The following is a 21,118-nucleotide window of genomic DNA, read 5'->3' on the forward strand; positions in this document are numbered from 1 at the left end:
TAGTGTAGAGAACAAGAATCTAGACAAGAATCGCTCTCAATAACAGGCTCTTTTTGTTCTCAGTGCTGATTCTGCTGTTGTATTTCTTTGTCTGCTCTCACTTCCTCTTAGTAAACAGATAAACTGAGGGGCTGCCACCAGAGTACCTGTGTATTAAGGAAGTCGTCGCTTCCCTTCACTCTCAGCTGATGTCAGCTGTGTTATTGCTCAAAGTAAATGATGTGAAGATTATTCTCTGCATGCTGATGTCCGTAATAAGTTCAGTGGGCTTTGCTCTAAGCTGCTGCTCATCATTTGTTCTTTTCCTCAAACTGTATTTGCATGATGTCAGTGAGTGAACGGCTTTGCTCCCAGTGGTTCATTAGGGTTGTACTGCAGACCGACTCTTTCCAAAGGCCACCATCTGACGTCTGTGCGGGGGCACTCGGCCCCCTGGGTAGGCTGAGAAAACTGTTGGCGATGTAGCCTGATGCCAAATGCGCTGTGGACAGCTAATATGTTTGATTAGGTTCAGCATAATAAATTCAAAAGGAATTGTAAAAATGTTGTCTGTATTGATGAATAGGGCAGATTTGCAGTTGTTGGTGGTCAGATTGTAGTATTTATTTGGAAACGCACAAACGCCTTCTCTCTTGTTGAGTGAATGTAGACCACTCATGCACTGTTTGATAAATGTTTTATTCATCACCAAGTATGTAAGGCCTTTAAATCATAAGTGGAAAAAGATACTTGGTGATTCTTCCAGATACAGCTGTGTCTGCAGTAACAGTAAGCCTCAATTTCTTCAGTGTTCCCAGAGAGAAAGGTTCTTTAAATTAGTTACAGATCACATCTGGTAAATAGTTATGTTCTTGACAAATTATGGCATGAATAGCCAAGAGGATGTTTGGGGGCCTGATGCCTGAGATACTTTTCAGATTTGTTTTGATGGAAGTTGATGATAGACAAAGAGAAAGACAGAGAGAGAAAGGAAAGAAACATAATATGTGGAGTAATAAAGCACAAGAATCAGATTTGGTTTGAATAATTTTGATTATGATCAGATGGCTCGTTTTTGATCAAATCACAAATGAAAAAAACAAACTAACAAGATTGTTGATTCATGTGCACTATTTGTAGAATTACAGTTAAATAGATTGAGTTTGTTTATTCTCACTTATACATTAACTTTTACAAGTTTGGGCTCAGTAAGATATTTTTAAAGGAAATAATATGCTTTTATTTAACAAGGATACATTAAATTGATCAAAAGTGACAGATAGTATAGTCATGCAGAATGTTACAATAGGTTTCTCTTTCAAATAAATGTTGTTCTTTTTTAGCTTTTTAACTTAAATGTCTGTGTGTGTAATCACGGTTCCACAAAAAATATTAAGCAATGCAACATTTTGTTTTCAAGTTTTCAACACTGATGATAATAATGTTTCATTTGCACCAAATGAACGTTTTAGAATAATTTCTGACTGCTGAAAATTCAGCTTTGTCAGCAAAAGAATAAATGTAAAACATTTACATTATAAAATATAGCAAAATACAAAAAAAGTTATTTAAATTTTAATAATATTTCACAGTATCACTGTTTTTACTGTATTTTTGTTCAAATAAATGCAGGCTTGGTGATTTCTTTCAGAAAGATTTAAAAAATCTTACCAACTGGTGAAATATTACAGTGAATAACAGTGTGTTGGCATTTTTATTTTTTTATTTTTTAATGAATAATTATGAATGTGGAAAGCAGGAATGATTACAATGAATCTCACGATTAAGCTCATATTGAAATATCACTCAATGTTCAGAGCAGCTGAACTGTATTTAAAAACATTAAAAAAAATATTTATCAGAACAAAACATATTTGGCCTAGAAAACTGCTTTTTAAATTACTTTTTCAATTGTAAGAAATAAATCACATAATAATGTTTTGTTTCAAATATATTCTGGCTTGAATGCAATGCACATTATACAGTATTTTGACATGACTGCAGGAATAACTTAATTTTTAATGAACTGGGTTTTGGTACAGTTCGATTTGAGACCTCCCATGGATCACTGTTAAAGGTTAAAATAGCTTTTCAGCCATACACAACCTCCATACTGTTAAAAAACCTTTGCTTTTCTGCTCACACCTTTCTGACCTTTAGCACCTCTGTCGTCTGCAGAGGGAGGGACAGGCTCAGGGCAATAACCCTCTCAGCCGATCCTCCAAGCAAAGCCCAAGGCTGGCCTTCCTGCCACATTCCAGTGCTGACCTGTCAATCACTCTGCCAAGGCCCTGAATCTCTCTGACCCTTTTTCGTGGCAATGCTTTTCCGTTGGGCTTTGCTGTCAGAGACCCAGTGTGTGAGGCAGCAGAGAAAGATAAAGGAGACACACAGACACAAGTCAGCCCCCTTCACTCACACTCTACTGATTTGTTACTGCAAACTCAGGAATCCTACTAACATGAATAAAAGATAGGGGAGACTTTAAGGATACACCTCACACTGGCTTTTATACCAAATAGACCAGAGGAAGGCATCATTTTTTGTAGCCTATGTGTGCGTGCTTTCTATTCGTCATGTGTTTGTCATCTTAATGCATAAAAAAAGCATTTACCGTCCATTACACAAACACATTAAGTCCTAGGATTGAAACCAGTTTTATAGAGATATAGTGGCTTTTATTGCGAAAATACTACAAGGGAAGTAGAATCACACTGCAGAAATAATCTTGTGGTGGAGCTACAGTAGATTTCATTATCTGTGTTGTGTTGATTGAAGCAATTACTGGCAGCCTAATCAGCAAATTAGCTGCTTTTTTAAGCTTTGCTCTTGCTAAAATGACACAACACAGATAAATACATACAGAGACCCACCAGCATAAATTCTAATGATCAAGATGTCACTATATGTAATTTCAGACCTATTATAGCTATGTGTTGCTTACTGGCACTTGTCACCCCACTTGCATATTTCATGTGTGGTTTTTATGGTTTTATGAAAAAAAAAAAAACTATTGAAGAAAAAATGAACAACAAAATAAATGCACTGTGGTGATGTCATCAGAAAATCTCAATATAATCTGATCCTCGTCACCAGATGGCATTTCAGTGATGAATCTAGTCCAGACCAGTTATGAAAGGCTTATTTTGTGTTTTGGATTTAGAGGTTGTAAAACAGCTAACCTGCTGTTTTAGATCATGTTTCAGTATATTGGGCTTCATTTGAACTTGTACATAACTGTTTGATGTCCAAGTGTTTAAACCTGTGACTGTAGCAATACAGGCCAACAGCTTCTGTCAGTCTTAGCCATACTGCTAACTCCCTGCTGCCAGCTGAAGAAATTAACTTGTCTTCATGCTATGTTCATCAGTGCTATAGCAACTGCTTGCAGTGCAGTCAGTCCTAAAGTTAAAAAAAGAGTAAGTTATTAGCAGAAGCTAGGAAGATGTTGTCCATCATGTGGTTATGGTTTGATGGATCTGTCAAATGAGATTAGCATATGCTGTTTCTAACACCACAAACACATCATCATGCTTCTATGTAAGTCTGAGGAACTAGACACTTGCAGTGATGTCTCTCTGCTGTGTTTAGAGAACATATTCTCAGCAAATTCAGTTTGTCAGACTAAAATGTTTTTGCAAATGCAATGTTCGCTGCACATATGAGATCCTACAAGAGAAAGCAGGATTGAGTGTTCTTAATGTGTTCAAATTGCTCCATCTCACACACATTTTTAATGTGATTTTCAGACACGGCTGTACATACAATTTGTTTATAGGCATGTGTAAATATAATTCTTTTCTTCAGTGTTTAATAACACTTCTCTTTCTCTTCGTAGGTCATCCTCATTCTCACTAAATATTACCATGCAGACTCCAACAAAGTTCTTGAGAGTTCCCTTTGGAGGTAAGTGACCCTTTAGGTCAAATTTAGGTTCAAACACTTAAAACCTACAGACTCAGAGACAAAAACAACTTCAGTCACAATAGGAACAGTGTTTTAATGGTGGGTTAGGAAAAAAAATCCCTTGTGGCGCCTTTTCAGATGACAACAGTCAATTTGTAATTCAAATGATTTTCCTTTCAGATTCCCTTGAGAAGCTCTTCTATTGATTTATTTTATACCAATTTTAGATTTCTCATGGAAAATATTAGATGCTATAGCTTCAGTCAGATCAAGTTAAGCTTATCGCCTTTCAACCATGTTTGTGTATTTTGCGGGGGAACAAAATGTTTCCCCTCTTACAGGTTGTACTGCTAAATACAAAACAATTGAACAATTGTATTCGACATGAAAAACCACAATACACACAGTACAGACAGCAAATGGCTAGACATTTACTTTACAATATACACAGTTTGTTTGATTTTGTATTTTGTTTTTTTAACTCTAACCTCTGTATTCACCAATTATCTGTCTTCAAACATATCCATTTATTATTTGTTAAATAAATTAAATTCAATGATACAATAACATTTTACTCTATAATCTCTTTAGATTTTATTTAGTCTGATCTTCAGCTAAGAATAAGAAATACCCAATGTGAATATGTGGGTTTCCAAACAAAAGATCTAGTATGCTAATTCAATTTGTATTGGATTTTTGTTGTAGGGCTGAAATGATTAAAGAATGAACAGCGTGATATATAAATATGATATAAGACTGTTAGTGTGAGTTCTTGTCTGTGATCACTTCTGCTCCTTATACTGTACAAACAATAGAAATAAACATTGCTAGATAATGCTAATTGATTACTTTTTTGAAAGACAATGTTTTTGTTAACATGACTGCTTTAGTACAATACAACTGAAACAAGGTGCATATGGAATTGCACGAGTGAGAGAGAAATGTAGGAAAAGATAGAGTGCAGCATAGGGGGCCAATCACACAGAACACATTTTTGCTTTGAAAAACACAAGACAATGGGGAAAAAACTCACTTTTTTTTTCTCAAAAGTTGAACTTATTTTAACTTGGACATTGTGTATTTAGAATGCCGTGTCATGAATGAGAAGCTGCAAAAGATGCAAGATGCAAGTGTAATGTCCAAATACAGTATGTCCATCTAGTATGTGTTTACATAGAAAAACACTGGAAAGCTAGTGCAATGTGAACAGCCCCTGAAGCTCAGAAGAGAGGAAGAGAGATGCCAGTGAGGGCTGGAGTCTGACCTGATGGCCTTTAACACTGTTGTCCAGGAAGACAGAGCTCAGGTAAAGAGGAAGAGCATAAGGCAAGAGGAGAATCCAAGAACAGATGCCAGCAAAAAGAGAGTGAATGTAGATGACTGAGGTCTTCGTTTCCTCGGGTTCTAAACATTTAAACTGACCGTCAGCAGATCACAGCAGACCCTTGTTGTAAAAAATTTCACCCAACAGACTTAGACTGTCTGTGGGCTAAGGAAAAGTTCCCTTATGGAAAAAAAAACAGGGTTGTTAGAAGTTTAATACTTTCCTTTGTTATAGCCATGCAGTTTTACCATCTAAGAACAGAAGTTCATGTAGACAGCATAGCGAGTACATCATTTAGAACTGACCACTGTTGATGCCTGGATCTCTCTCTTGTGTTGGTTTCTGGAGTCCTCTTGGGTGTGATAAGCGGGTCCAGTGCCTCTGCAGTGAACTTAGAAATGACTTAATTAGGACTGCCGAGGGCTTTCCTGGACCCTGTGCTAATTGCCTCACACTATCCACTATTAGCAACTAACCCTGTCTGTTTAATGACCGCCAGCCAGGGCTTTGTTTGGGGCTTCGTAAACCTTTCTGGGTTAGGCAAAGTTAGCTTAATCACCAGTCTATCGTGAGAGAAACTTTTTTTTTATTTTTTATTGTGGGGTTTAAAGATTGAGGCTACTGAAGTGTGAAAAGAAGATGAAGCTAAAAATATAGTGCCGCATATGGAATACTTGATTCCATGCTTGTTCCAATGCTCTCATTAGCCTGTCTGTCTGAGGTTGATACGAGGGTGGCATTAATTTTACATTGGGGCTCAGAATATATCAGTTGCACAGCTGCCTAATGACCAGGTGGAATGCTAAACACTGTATTTTTCCCAGCTAGAGCTTCAGCATTCAAAGGACCCCATGTTACATGCAGGCAAACATGGTTGAAATGTGCATTGGAGGAACTGAAAAGAGGGTATGCTAAAAAAAAAGAAAGGGCACAAGACTGTATTTGACATGTGTTTGGGCAGGTAGGGTACCTCTGTGGCCATCTGGATATTTCTTTATGGCAGGAAGGAAAAATTACAGTGCAATGCTTCCTTCTTCATTCAGTTCATGATAGTACATCAAAGAGCTTCATGCTCTTTTTTTATTCAGTTATTTGAGTCATAAGGATATCATATTACTTATGTCACGTATCGAGTGCTGTATTTGATGCACTTGAGTTGCCTTACGTTAGCACATGGTGCTTGTCCGGAACAGTTGGTGAGAGCGGCCGCTCTACTCTCATGCCTCTCATGCAGGAAAATGTTTCACTAACACAGATGGCTTTCCTAAAAAAATCAATGTTCTAGAATAAATTAATCGAATTAGTAAAATGTTCTCTTGTTTTATTCATGATATTCATAGGGCCGCAGAATCCCAGACTTCAAAGACCAGTCCGTCATTAACCAGACAACCAGTCTTTCTCTACAAGTCATTCAATGAATTACTATATGTAGAGTCTTCTGTGTTGAGGTTTTAATTGTTGTTGTTCAACTCATAAATTATGCACTGACATTATGATGGAGTGGTCTGAATTCAAAGACACATGGAGCAGATAAATCAAATTAAACTGGAGATTTATGTTCAACTCACGCCTTGAGGCTTTTTATGTGTTGTGTTAAAGTTGAACATTATCTGCATCATGGTAGAAAACTGTGAAATTCTTTTGGTAGTTTAGTACGGTAGTAGCTAAAGGGTTTGTTCGTTTGAATAAATTAGAACAGTTTATGTCATTGTTTGACAGTTATTGTGCTGTTATTTGGACAATAAATGCAATAACAATGTTTCTAGAAGGGCTGTTGATGGAGAATCAAATCAAATTTTGATTAAAATGATAACAATAAGTTGCATCTATCACTGAGAAAAAATGCCAAATAAAGATTTGTTACATTATTATGGCAGATGATTAAATCTTTGAATAGATGGTCACCTTACAAAAAAATGTTATTTTCATAACATTAATCATAAAGGAATATTGTATTTTGGTATTTTTTAATGATCAGTCTGCATGTACCTGCAAAAACACAAAGGTGGTACTTCAAGCTTGAAAAATCCCCTTTTGCTGAATTTATAAGTTGGGGACATGATTAATGATGTAGTTTTTTTTTTTTTTTAATCACATTATTATTTTTGAATAATTAATCCCACTATATTCAGTCGACAGCACTAGTTTCTGGATATATTCATGATACATAATTGTCCCTTGAATGTTTATGGCCATTAGAAGGTGTGGGGCTGCTACATAATGTAGGTATAATGACGGTGTAGAATCTGAGCGATCAGGGTACATAAAAAGAAATACATCAAAGCTGATTCAAAGACACCTAGAGAGACACCTTAATAATGCATGATCGCTCTAGCCCTGGCAGACTTTACACACCTGAAAATATCCTCATCAAATATACTGCATTAAACTCCACATATGTATGATGCTTTACTCTGTACTGCTATTATTATTAGTTGGGTTGGAGGACGAATTCTGGAGGAATTGACAGAAAGAGTGAGGCAAGCAACTGTTCACACTGCATAGTGACACTTCATCTTGCTGATGTCGTCTTACCTTTGCATTTTATTTTTGCTACCAATCCTCTATAGTATCTTTAACATGAGCTTTCATTTTTAACTCACTCTGTTTGTTTCTACGCTACTGCTCTTTATTTGTTGTTATTGACCTTTATGTCAGTAGAGAGAGGATGTGAACACAGCAAGTCCCACTGATCAATGAAAATGTGATTATATGTCTGTGTTTCCTCTGAGGTCTTGGTTTAATTCCCTATTGAGCAAAAGAGATGTTTATGACAGTGGTGAACTTCTCCTGAGGTTCTTTACTGTGATGGAAAATGCATGTTTCAGTGTCAGTGATCTTAAATTTAACTCTATTTATATGTATTTTTGTTTTTCATATCAACCACAGTCTTTCTGCGTATGTTATTAATTTATATCTAAATGAACCTATAGACTGAAGTGGGAAAACTACTCTCGTTTGAACTTGACTTAAGTACAGAGTCAGCAGCTAAACAAGCGTTTCTCAACCAGCAGCCCACAGCTGGCAAGCTCTGACTTGTGTTCCCTAGTTTTAACCATTTAGCACTGATGGTGTTTCATCTCTGCCTGCGCTTTCACCAGTGCACATGTACGAGCTGATGATAGTGGTATTTTTGCATACCATGCGTATCATGTGTAAAGTATATCCTTTTTAATTAAATTGCTGGAAAAGAACACCTGTTATTTTAGTGGTGTGCACTTCGTCAACAGCCAGTCTAATAAGACGCTCTTGCAACACATCTGTTTAGAGCAAGTCTCTCTTTTTAGTGCCAACAAGCAATTCAGATGATCCGAATACTGAATTCACAAACTACAATGTCAGCGTTGGTACGTTCATTTGTGTTGCAGATGTTCCATTTTCAGTGAGGTACTTTACCTCATCTTCACTTATAGATGTGAGAGGACAGCTAATAAAATGAGGTCACTCTGGAATCCTTTCAAATGTTGGCAAAAGATCATCCAAGCTTGGTAAATGATCAGACTGTTTCCAGTTTAGTGTACCATATGCAACAGACATTTAGCGATTGGAGCGGGTGGTCTGTGGGCATGACTTCTGACGCTGATACTAATAGCTCATTATTTTTTAACAGTCCAAAAACACATTTTGTAAAATCTTTTTTTTGAACCTGCTATATCCCCCTTGAGGCCCCCTGAGGAGACACAGTTTGAAAGTCTGTAATTTAAGCATTCCCACAGCATCCTAAAATGGTTGTATTTTCCTGATAAATGCGATTTTGCTCACACACAGTTCAGTAATTTCAGTACTGATGATTGCATTTTATAACTATATAAATATTCATTATCCAGTATGTGCTGTCTGGACAAAACCCTTACTAGACAACTATTTGTTTCATTTTGACTAAAAGTTTCCATCTTTGATTTTTACTTCAATTACAGTTACTCTGCTTACAGACATTCACAGGTATTGTGAGAGCAGAAATCGGCTTTGTCATTATTTGTTTATGCAGACAATATTCAAGCTGTTCCTGTAAGTTGTTTATGAAGAGGACAATTTAAGAGTCACACCTATTGTCAGACTGAAGAAAGATGCCTGATTTGAAAACCCCTTGTTATTTAGTATAGATTATGATGATTTTAAGGCACTGCATCAAAATATTAATACATATGCTTTGTATCAAGCTTGTAAAGAGCCAGTGGGTTTTTTTTATTGATTGCTTTTTTTCCCGATGTATACAAATGACCACTTCTCAGAGTCTCTTTAGCAAACTCCCAGCTTCGCCGAAGCTGATTGTGCAGTTTTGAGAGCACAGACGCAGGCGGCATGAATACATTCTGATGTGTTTATCTGGAGTGTGCTGCAAATAACAGGAGTGCGCGCACTGAGAACAGACAGGGAGCTGTTGTGCATGTAGACGCAGGAGTACACCCACATCCACACGCTGGAAGCGGAGCAGCACTTCCAATCACACCTTTCAAATGCATTTTGTGTTTCACACTCTCTCACACATATTCACACATGTCTTGTGCAGATGGGATTTATAATTCATGTGTTCTTCACACATCTTTTGAACTGCTGAAGAAGGATTGCCAAGAGACACCCCCCCATCATGCCTCACTAACACACACACACACACACACACACACACACACACACACACACACACACACACACACACACACACACACACACACACACACACACACACACACAATTCTCAAGGGGATTCACTCCTCCATAATACATGAAGAGATTCTCCAGCATCCCATCAACCCCCACCCCTCTGACCCCCTGTGCCTCCGACAAGTGTAATTAAGGGTCCTTGGGGGAGGAAGAGGGAGCGAAATGAAATCACTTCAGGCGATGCCTCCCGGGCCACCAGTCAGCACTGTCTTTTTTTAGAGACTTTAAAAACTGATTTTAGTATCTCAATTTCCCAGCTGTTTATGTCTTTGCTCTATTCCTTTTTCTTCTGTTTGTTCCCACCTTTGTTCTGCTTGCATTTATCACAGCTGCTGCTTCTCTCCATCGCTCTATATCTTTGTTCTTCCAGTCACCCGTCACTCAGCCCACACAGAATCAGCACAGAAAGCTCTGCAGGCTTCCACAGAACAGGAACAACTGTCATTCACAGAGTTCTACACATCTTCCCGCCTCTTCTGTGTTTGTTTATTAAATATTTTGGCTTTTTTGATGATCGCTAGGAGTGTAATACTGTCAGGTCAGTTTAACCCCTTTTTTCCATGAGTTTTACAACAGTGGTGAGCAACAGGTTCTGTGTGTTTTAAGAAATGTTGTTGAAAGAAGTCTCTTAAGCCCACCAAGGTTGCATTTATTTATTCAAAACCATAGTAAAACAGGTTTTTGAAATATTATTATAATTTAAAACAACTTTTTAAAAATGTAATTTATTTTCTGTAAAGTTGCTTTGCAACGATTTGTATTGTAAAAAGAGCTATAAAAATAAACTTGAAATGAAGTGAATTGAATTTCTGTACTGGCAAAGCTGAGTTTTCAGCAGCTATTACTGTAGTCTTACGTCTAACATGATCTTTTAGAATTTGTTCTATTTTGATGAAATCCAAGTTTTCTGACCCTGAGAGCAATGCAACTGAAATGTTCGCAGACTCAGAAACATAGTAAGGACATCGGTAAAATAGTCCATGTGACATCAGTGGTTCAACCGTAATTTAACGAAGCTGCAAGAATACTTTTAGTGAGCAAAGAAAACAAAAATAACGACTTCATTCAACAATTCTTCTCCAAATAATGTCTTCCGCAATTATCGAGAGTACCTCTGTACGTAAACAACGCATGCATGTGTGGGAACATTTCGGTTTCGTTGCTGCTGTTTATTGGTGCTTTTCGTGCTCTCGCTGAATCCACTCCTCTGCTATCAGCGAGAGTAACGTCTGTACTTTCTCAACAGACAAACGAAACAGCCACTTTTTGGTTGTTAAAAAAGGTGCACTCATTCAAAACAGTTGTGTTCGATCCTTGGCTGGCTGTGCTGATCAAAATCTAGCGGTTCTGTTGTGTTTATCTCAAACATTATTTTATTTTAATGACACAAATTAAAAATGTTTCTCTTTAGTCTTATACACCTAACAGTACTCTTATAGTAAAAGTTTGAAAGCCCTTGCTTTAGGTTATAGTGCTGTAAATGTTTCTGTCATGACTTGTAGCATGTGTTTCTCCATGATTGAGATTTCCTGTACTTCAGTTTGTAAACTCTGTACTCTGTGCAAGAATCTTCCTCTTCCCTTTCTCACAGCCTCTGAGTTTTTAAATAGTTAATCTGTTCTCTGGCTCTTCTCCTGCATGTATATTGTAATGTTAAGGGTCCTTTGCACCACACTGGTGTTTCTGAAGAATCTGGGAGAAAAATAAGATCTGTAAGAATAACATAAACTATAGTTATGTGTCTGTAAGGGTGTTTTTTAAACCCCTCTGAGGACCTGAACCGATAGACCTTCTGTGTTCCTGTCTTTCTCTGTTTCTCACTCTCGCACAGGCAGAAGCTTGGAAAATGCGGCTTAGCAAAAAAGGAGAGAAAGGTCCAGGGAGGCAAAAAATGCAAGTTGTCGTTCTCCACAGATCATCCTAGAGTCTTTTCTCAAGAACTGAAATCTGAACTGTGCTCTATCAAATGTTCCCATGTCTATGTGGTTGTGTGTGTGTGTCATAAGAGCTTAAAGCGGCAGTAATGAGGGAAGGTGATGATAGCGCGATTCACAGTGACTCTATTTACACCTCATAGCTGCTAATGATGATAATAAATGGAAAGAAACACAAACAGAGAGTAAAATACTCATATACATGTACATGCAGAGTAATTTCAATATCAATATCTCATGTTTGTGTCCATGTATAAACAGCTTTTGATATGATTTGTGCAGTGTAATCTTGTTGATTATGGCAATAAAGCTTTGAGTTTTGAGAAAGATGTAGAGAATTGGTCAGCAAGATACTGAGTAAATCAGCTAACTGGAAAGAGTGTAATTCAGCAGCTAGTCCCCAGCTGGTTTCTTGCACATTTCAAGTGGTTTTGCATTTTCTACATCAAGGCTGCTGACTCATAAATACTTTATCCACTCTGCTCTTTCTGTGGCAGTGAAAACTACAGGGTGTGAGATATGATAGACAGACACAAGGGAGTCTGATAGGTTGTTGTGTGAGACAAAGAGAGACGCATGTAGGTGTGCTTTTTAATCATTTTGCAATATCTGCCCCCCTCAAATAGTTTTTCAGGGGCATTTTTAACTTACTGGTGGATTTTTTTTTCTGATGTTGTAAAGACATGCACTTTCACTATTCATGTACTTAAGATGAATTAATGAACTGAAATAAATTCTTAATCTGATAAATTATGAACAGTCAAGAATATTTTTTTATATTTCCACAATTAACAAGTGTCTGGCAAGGCACTGTCTACCATCTTTATGTCATCTTTTGAGTTTTGGGCAGTGATTGCTTCAAATTCATACAGTGTTTTAGTTTTTTCAATAACTCTGATCTGACTGCTAAAATCAGTATGGTTTTTATCATTGCAAAAACTATAATATTAATAATAATATATGCCTAAAAAAATATGAAATCGCTATGGGGTTATTTTTTCCCCTCATCTGAAATATCCAGAGGTTTCTTTGTCACTTTCATTGGCATTTCTGCCCAGAGTCCTGGTCTGCTTCTAAGGGTGCTTTCACACTAGCACTTCTGGTGCGCACCCGGGTTCGATTGACATCAGAGCTTGGTTCGTTTGGATGATGTGAATGCTGTCTTCCGAACTCGGGTGCGCACCCGCGAACTGTACCCAAGTCTGCTTAAAAAGGGTGGTCTGGAGTACGGTTCATGTGAACTCTGATACGGTTCACTGCTGATGTGAACGCAATCGTACCAAATCGCGGAAGTGAACCGCTATTAATGAAGTATTATTTGATGAAAATGTGTGTTTGTGTGTGTGTTTCACTCACTTTCCTGACGAGCGTAACTGACACGCTGCAAGCAGAGAGCTGTATATCTCATTTCTGTTCGCCTTCAGCGTTCTTTAGAGCATTTGCAGTACATTTGTAAGACAGACGTAAGTGGCGTTATGTACCGAAGCTTTGTAAACAAAACGAACGGTTCAAAATGCATTTGCCGCCTTCTCCTGCGTCGTCATGACTAAGCAACGGGGTAAACAGCTGCTGCCTTGATGACGCAAACGAACCGCGGGTCGGACCCAATTAATATAATATGAACACAGTCCAGCGGGGGCAGGGGGAGTGGGGAGCAATCGAACTCGGATTCGGACCAGGCAAGTGAACCAAGTGTGAAAGCACCCTAAATATCATCTAACTGAAAGGATGTGAGTGAATGCACTACTTTGAATATATGTGAAAATCTGAATGTATGTGTGTAGGTTTGCTTAGTCTATGGGCAAAATTGTCCCTAGAAGTGAGCTGAATCAACGATTCATGAAGAAAGTACTTTATGTGTTTTGCTGAGTTTTATTTACCCTGTAATCATTATTAAAAACTAGCTTTAAATAAAAATAATATAAGTGCATGGTTTACCCTCCTTTAGATAAATGAATGTGTGTGTGTCTTTGTGAAAAAAGGAGAAAAGAAGGAAGGAAAGACATGTGAATCTGGAATGTGAATGGTTTTTGTACTAGCTGAATGGAGTCAAATGTGTCGCCATCTGGAGAGAGTTTCACATTTCTGTGGACATTCCTTCAGTGACGAAAAACAGATTCGAACTAAATTACAGGCAGCTGCTGCTCTGAGAAACACATAGGGTTGAGTGAAGAGGAGGAGAGAGTGAAAAAATGAGTGTCCCCACGGATTTGTTCTTCATTTGCGTTTGAGAAAACTGTGAACGCATTCGGAGCTAAAAAAAAAAACAAAAACAATGGCGCTTCTCTTGCCTCACACATTTTCCTATTTACCCTCTCCAGTTGAAGCGCTTGGCTCGTCACCAGAAGGATTTCACTCCCTCTTTATGTTCATGAAGTGAGGCTGAAGTTCCGGACCTCACAGCTCAGGGGCTAAATGGTGCTGACAGTGCCTTGGTAATTACGGGACACACGGGAGTTGTAGTTCTCTTGCTCTCGCCCTGTAGGGGCCGAAATGATCTATAGGTTTGTGCAGGTTAAGTACTGTAAAGCGGAATCATAAAGACGTCTCTGACAGGTGGTTAAGAGAAGATCTTTCAGGCATGTCTTTGTGGTGTAGACGTATGTCTACAGCCACTTAGATATGCATATGCACACACTTTTATTTTTTTTTTCATCAATACCCACCGCTTTTCTCCTTCTATCCCTCCTCTAGACATGAATAATACATTCCTTCATTTCCTTGGCCCGATTTCAGACCACACGCATGCTCACCACTGACCATAACAATTTATTTCATACCAGATTACTTAGATCTCACCATAGACCGTGTTTCTGTAGTGCAAATGTCTGACAGTATTCAAAAAACTGTTCTTATATTATCTCACGAAGTGCGCTGCTTTCCCTCATTTAGTTTAGGGCCATGTTGTGCTCTGATTTGAGTGGTCTCACATGGGTCCGGCTTTGAATCGGAGCTCTCGCACACACACAGACACACACTAATGCTCAAGAGTGAGTATTCAGCACGTTTCAGATGCGAGTTTACCATGGTGCTGTAGGCTCAGTGGGGAGCGCTGAGGATATACAGTCACACAACACGACACAACATAGAGACTATCCATCTCTTTCCATTCTCCAACAGACAACCTGCTGCGTGTGTGTCTCCGTGTGTGTGTTTGGCAAAGGTGCTTGGCAGACAAGCCCATCAATGCTGTGAAAGTGTTTGCCAGGCTTTTATCAAACACCTCTGCTGGAGCTCATTGATTCAGCCCGGCAGGGTGGTCAACCAAAAGAAATCCTTGGTTTAACTTCAGTGCATTTGCTGTGCCGGTCTCTTGTATAATGACATGCGTTCTTGGAACTATTTTTTGTTAAAAATGAACAATGTAATACTACATAGTCAACCTGGCTAGAGATATAAAGCCAAACAAAATATGTTATTATAATTAGTTTTTTTTCTCATTCTCTGAGGACTATTTGAGAAAAACAAAACCCCTGATAGGAGTCCAGAGTGTGAAGAGACCTTGTTGTGCTGCTGAACACAGTGTACTTGGACAGCGGCCTAGCTTCAGGCAGAGACACAGAAAGCTCACTTTGCTATGATCTCGTTCTCTCTCCTTTTCCTGCTTACTTTAAGACCAACACCTACACACACATGCACACAATAGGATGGAGGCATAGCACATGCAGCAGCAGTTAGTTAGAAACTTGATTATAAAGGATTCCCCAAAAGTTTGAGCATTTAACTCATACTGATATATCCTATCCAGTGGCATCTTTACAAGTGCCATCTTTATTTGATTATGTTTTAATAATAAATCCAAATAATTTTGATATTTTGATACATAAAGACATTATTAATTGTGGCCTAAGTGTCCAGAAAGGGACTTTGATAGTATATTATTTGATATATTTAAACTAAATCAGCAGAGGCTTATCACAATTAACGAGTTTTGCAAAGAGAGTAATAATTTTGATTGTGTCAGCGCCGACAGCCTTGTGAGCAGTGTGCCAACATATGACACTGTCCTGAGTTCGAATCCTGGCTTGAGGACCATTCCCGATCCCACCCCCCTCTCTCTTTCTCCCGTTTCACTTCCTGTCTCTTCTACATTGTCCTATCGTAATAAAGGCAAAAAACATCAAATAAATAATACTAATAATTTTGATTGTTTCAATGTCATTATGTTCAGACTGGTAGATCTAGATCTAGTGCAGCTGTGTTTTTTAAAGATATTAAAATAATAAAGAAAACCTTTTTTGCAGGTTTCATTAATTAAGAAGCGTTATAATAGCTTTCTTCGTGGGCATTTTCCACTCTTTCTTTGATTAAAACTGACACCTTTTGCTGCTGTACAGACTTCTATGTAAAGGCTTTCCTCACAAATTAAATGTGATCCAGCTCTGGCTCAAAGCTCCAGCTCCCCTCACACACAAGGTGTGGGTTTACTGTATTGTCTAATTTAATTTATAACTCCTCTAATCCTTCAAAAAAACAGCCTCTTTGCAAAGTTTGCATTGCATTATATTACATACACAGATTTTTGTGATGTTTAACATCTCTGTAATCTTTGCAGATTGTGTGAATATATGTCACCTGTCTTATTCGGAAAATTGCAGAAATTTAAAATGAGTTTTCTTTTTTCAGATTTTTACTATTGTTCGAGCATTAATAGGGGGGTCAGTCCCATGCACACCTCCTGTAGTGCTCATCTTGCCACCATCCACAAAGGTATCAATGCTCTGGGTCAACTATGAGGAAGGCACCAGTAAAACATGTTTGTTACATACTGTATTGAAATTGGCTTTGTAAAAGGTCCTAAGAGATATACCCTAGATTTGGTCCCCTATTAAGGTCAACTCATTGCATAATGAACTGACCTACCCTGCAAGGTAAAGATGTTAAAAATCATAGCTGATATTGAGCCTGGTTCATTAGTCACACTGGAATGGAAGATCAAGTGGAGCACATTGTATTGAGAGTCTTCGATGCAGTAAACTCTGTTGCATATTTTAGCAAATGCGCAGTCACTGTTATAGCAACTTGTAACTATTTTATGTTTTGGCAAATTGCTGGTGAATTTGCACGAATTTGTAAGATCTCATTTGGATTTTTTTCATACAATTTGCTTACTTCCCATTAAAGGTTGGGTTTAGGGGTGAACTTTATACTTATTTATTTATTAAATAAAAATTATGCTTTCATACAAATCTAATCGTATGCTAACAGGTAAAATAGTACTTTTTTATATAGGTGAGGTTAGATATTAATGTTCAGAATAGATAATTTGACAACCATTATGCAGTATACTGTATGAGCTCAATTTGACCAATTATAAAGTGAACACAGCCTGATTATGTAAATAACATCACTAATGAGCCACAGCCTATATAGTTGAAATGAACAAGTAAAAAGAGATTATTATATGATAGATAATAATTAATATTTCTCTGAGAAAACATTTTCTCATCACTTATCCACAATACCATAGAGACTTTCCTGTTTCTTATAGCAACGCTGGCTCTGATTCTGTGAATGACTTGATTGGTTTGAGACCCAACAAGACTTTCTCCACCCTGAATAATGGTGTGGATAACCTCCCATGATCCTTTACAATTTCATTCCAAGCCCCAGGGCATTAAGAGAAAGAAGGATATGAGGAAAGGAATGGCGATTTGAGGAGAAATCCACACTGCAAGCATTGAAGGGCTCCTTAATTAAAGCAAAAGTGGCCGACACAGATGCTGTCATACTTTGCCAAGCCTTTGGCCTCCTCCTCCTCTCACTCATTTCCTTTCACCCCCACTATCCCAAACACTTTTCACACTATGGAAGCTCTTGAGTAGCCAGGGAATGAACAGTCCTGTGGAAGTTCTGGAGTATAGGAAGTCCTGGAGAGAGCCAAGTGTGCTGCGCTTTCACTAGCTGGTCGCTATGAATGCGCTGACACTCTGAACAACAGACAGTCAGTTTGGGGCCTAACATGGAAATCAGGTTGACCAAACCATGAATGAACACCAACACATTCATTAAAAATGCTTTCATTACTCCTGAATGCTGTTGAGGAGGTGTGAAGATACACAATGTACATTGCAAGTAGAAGGAAACTGATATTGTATTTAAAACTTTCAAATCTTTCAGCTGCTGTTTTTATTTCTGGGCACATATTTTCTATATTGTCAATTCTGCAGCCTGCTCTATGTCCCCTAGACCTCAGGAATATTTGGTTTAACCGGTCTTATCAAGCGCTATGTGCAGCTGTCTGATGATTCAGCTTGTCTGGGTGTATGTGGCAAGGCAAACCAATGAAGACATGAATACAGACCCAAGGAGACCTTGACTTTCGTCGTGAATAACTCAGCGGCAGACAGACAGGTTCACGCACTTCCAGCATTACAAACAGTTTAGGCATCTAAGAACTAAAGGAAGACAGACCACATGATTACCGAGTTACCCATCCAGAAAACAATCAGGGTTCCAATTCAGCATTACAGGCCCATCACATAATGTGGTTAATGTTGTAACACATGTGGGCACATTAAGTTAATTAGTCCTTAAACTGTAAGATGATTCAGTCGTCCCAAGCTGTAATGGCATGTAGAGGGAGAGAAGAGATTGACTGTATCTGTCTTCTGTGCTTGTTTGATTGTGTTGTTAATGACGGGGAGGATTTGAAGTGATTATTTTAATATGATCATGGCTGATAAGATGTGAGAGATTGTAATTTAATGTAGGGTATTTATGCTCATTATATCCATAATACTGCTTTGTAGACAAAACCAAAATTAACTTTAATGACAGATTTTCTGAAAATTTGCAGTGGTTTTCTGGTATTTCAGGTATTGTCTCCACTTGTATTCTCTAAAACAAATTGTCAAAATGGCTATGTGTGCATAAATATTATCATACTGTCATAAGATAAAGCTGTAGCATTTCAGACAGTTTATTTGTAGATTATTAATACAGAAATATTAAAGAGATTTAATATTAAAGGGAAATATTAAATAAATATTAAGAGAGTTTACCCAAAAATGAAAATTCTGTCATCATTTAGTCACTGTCTTGTCATTCCAGACATGTATGACTTTCTTTCTGTAGATATTTTGAAAAAAAAAAAAAATTCTTATCTTCTTGCATAAATTATTATTTTAAGGTGAACTATTCTTTTAAAGGGTTAGTTCATCCAAAAATGAAAATTAGTCCCTGTTTTACTCACCCTGAAGGCATCCTAGGTGAATATGACTTTCTTCATTCAGAGGAATTCAATCAGAGTTATATTAAAAATTGTTCTTGCTCTTCCGAGCTTTATAATGGCATTGGCGTGTGTTTTTGTTCAACAGTCCAAAGTAGCCAAAGGAAGTGCATCTGTCCATATTAAAACGTGCCTCACACGGCTCCAGGGGCTGAATAAAGGCCTCCTTTTTCCGGTGGATGACGTAAGACGTACAGTAGGCATAGCTCATAGGCGTGTGAGTCTCGTGAAAACCAACATTTGTTTACCAAAAGAAAACCAGTTTCTTCTTGGCGTTAAAGAAGCAAAGTATTCTTGTTTATCAAAGGCTTATATTTTGGTTTAAAGAAGCAAAGACCGACGATTTGTTTTGTTCTCTCTCTGTCATGTTTCCGTGTTCGTCACTAATCACCATCATTTACACTACGCATACGTCATACGTCATCCGCCGGAACAGCTTCCGCCTACGACAGTTAGCAGAAGTGAAAGAAAGGTGTTTATATCATTTTAAATATGGTAGATGCACTTTATTTGACTACTTTTGGACTGTTGAAGAAAAGCACCTGCCTACTCCCATTCTAAAGCTTGGAAGAGCCAGGTCAATTTTAATATAACTCCGATTGGATTCGTCTGAAAGAAGAAAATCATATACACGTAGTATGCCTTGAAGGTGAGTAAAACATGGACTAATTTTAATTTTTGAACTAACCCTTTAATTGTAGAGCATTAGTAGTAGTAGTAGTAGTAGTAGTATCCATTAGTGTAATTTAATGTAAGTACACGTTTACAGTTATTACTGTTGATAAATACTGTACATTAATTCACAGATGGGAGTAGCGTATTCAGTATGCATTACATACAGGGCCAGACTGTGTTCTACACCCACAGCATCGAACGTGTTATCCTCTTATTATTATGAAAATATTTATAACATCCGAAGGAGAGCCCTCTATCCATGTGATTCTATATTTAATCATTATTTCCAGACTCGCTGTATGGGCACACTCAGCAAACAGGCTGCACACTGGCGTAATGCTAATCCTCTTAGCTGATAGCTTTGTAAGGTCCTGCTGGGTGCTGGGAGGAGGCCGCCGTGTTGCTGCTGACCACTGCGTCCCGGTGGGAAAGAGGGGGTGCTGGCTCTTTTAATTGAGTAATTGATACCCGCTGGCTCAGAGTGTGACTGATGGCATTACTCACCATCATCGTGTATGTTCAGGTATGCTGTGAGTCCAGTTTTTACCGGCCCATTTTACGGTTCTGTCATTTGCTGTAGTTTCTGTAATCCCTGTTTTATTTGGCTTTGAAAGGATTAGTTCACCTCAAAATGAAAATGATGTCATTATTTAATAACCCTCATATCATTCCTGACCTGTATGTTTCTTAATTTTCTAGAAAACAAATTCTAGAACTCTTTTTTGCAGCTCCATACAAAGACAATTAATAAAGCTCCAGAACAAACACGATTTATTAAGATTTTACTGATGTAATGTTTATATAAACCAGAATCTAATAAAGACTCATTTGAACCTGCCACTTATTGAATTTGTCTCTCGACTGTTTGCTGGAAGTTGCTGACTTTGGCAGCGTTTCATGCTTCTCATTAAGCCTAAACTCATATAGAATGTGTTGAAAACTTAATTGAAATTATTTAAATTGCCCAAGTGCCAATTACAGTGAATTGTGTTAAATATAAATCAATATATGTCATGTTAGATCAGAGAAACAGTGGGTGAGAGAGAGAGGAGTTGAAGACGAGAAGCTGGATATGTGCCAGCGTGAGCTCCCACTGCTGTGTAGGGAATATGAAATTTGGGTAGCTTAAGTAGGAGGTGTCATATTAAAGTGAGAAATATGGCTTAAGGCTTTTGCTTATAAACCTTGGAGTTATTGAATTGGGAATTCATAAAAACATTAAGAAATTTCGATGAGAGTCATTGGAGAGGTGGGGGGAGGGGGTCCATCCATAAACACTTTAGCACATACATATCACTTCATAAACGAGACAGCCTTTGTAAAAAATTGGGCTATTAGCGTATTCCAACAAGGCACACGTTTGCCTTTTTTATATGTTGATCTTTATGAAAAATTACAGACAATGGT

General features: G+C 37.9%; 1 protein-coding gene across 3 annotated transcripts in view; it reads left to right on the forward strand.

Annotated features, from left to right (window-relative positions):
- Nucleotides 1-21,118, forward strand: part of sorcs2 (sortilin-related VPS10 domain containing receptor 2) — a 145,306-nt gene that overhangs the window by 43,146 nt on the left and 81,042 nt on the right. For all 3 annotated transcript variants that reach the window (XM_042728028.1, XM_042728029.1, XM_042728030.1), the window contains exon 2: nt 3,818-3,885. In XM_042728028.1, coding sequence (XP_042583962.1) covers nt 3,818-3,885 — 68 coding nt within the window. The remainder of the gene's footprint in view (nt 1-3,817; nt 3,886-21,118) is intronic.

The sequence above is a fragment of the Cyprinus carpio genome, chromosome B7, assembly GCF_018340385.1.
Source record: "Cyprinus carpio isolate SPL01 chromosome B7, ASM1834038v1, whole genome shotgun sequence".
Lineage (NCBI taxonomy): Eukaryota > Metazoa > Chordata > Actinopteri > Cypriniformes > Cyprinidae > Cyprinus > Cyprinus carpio.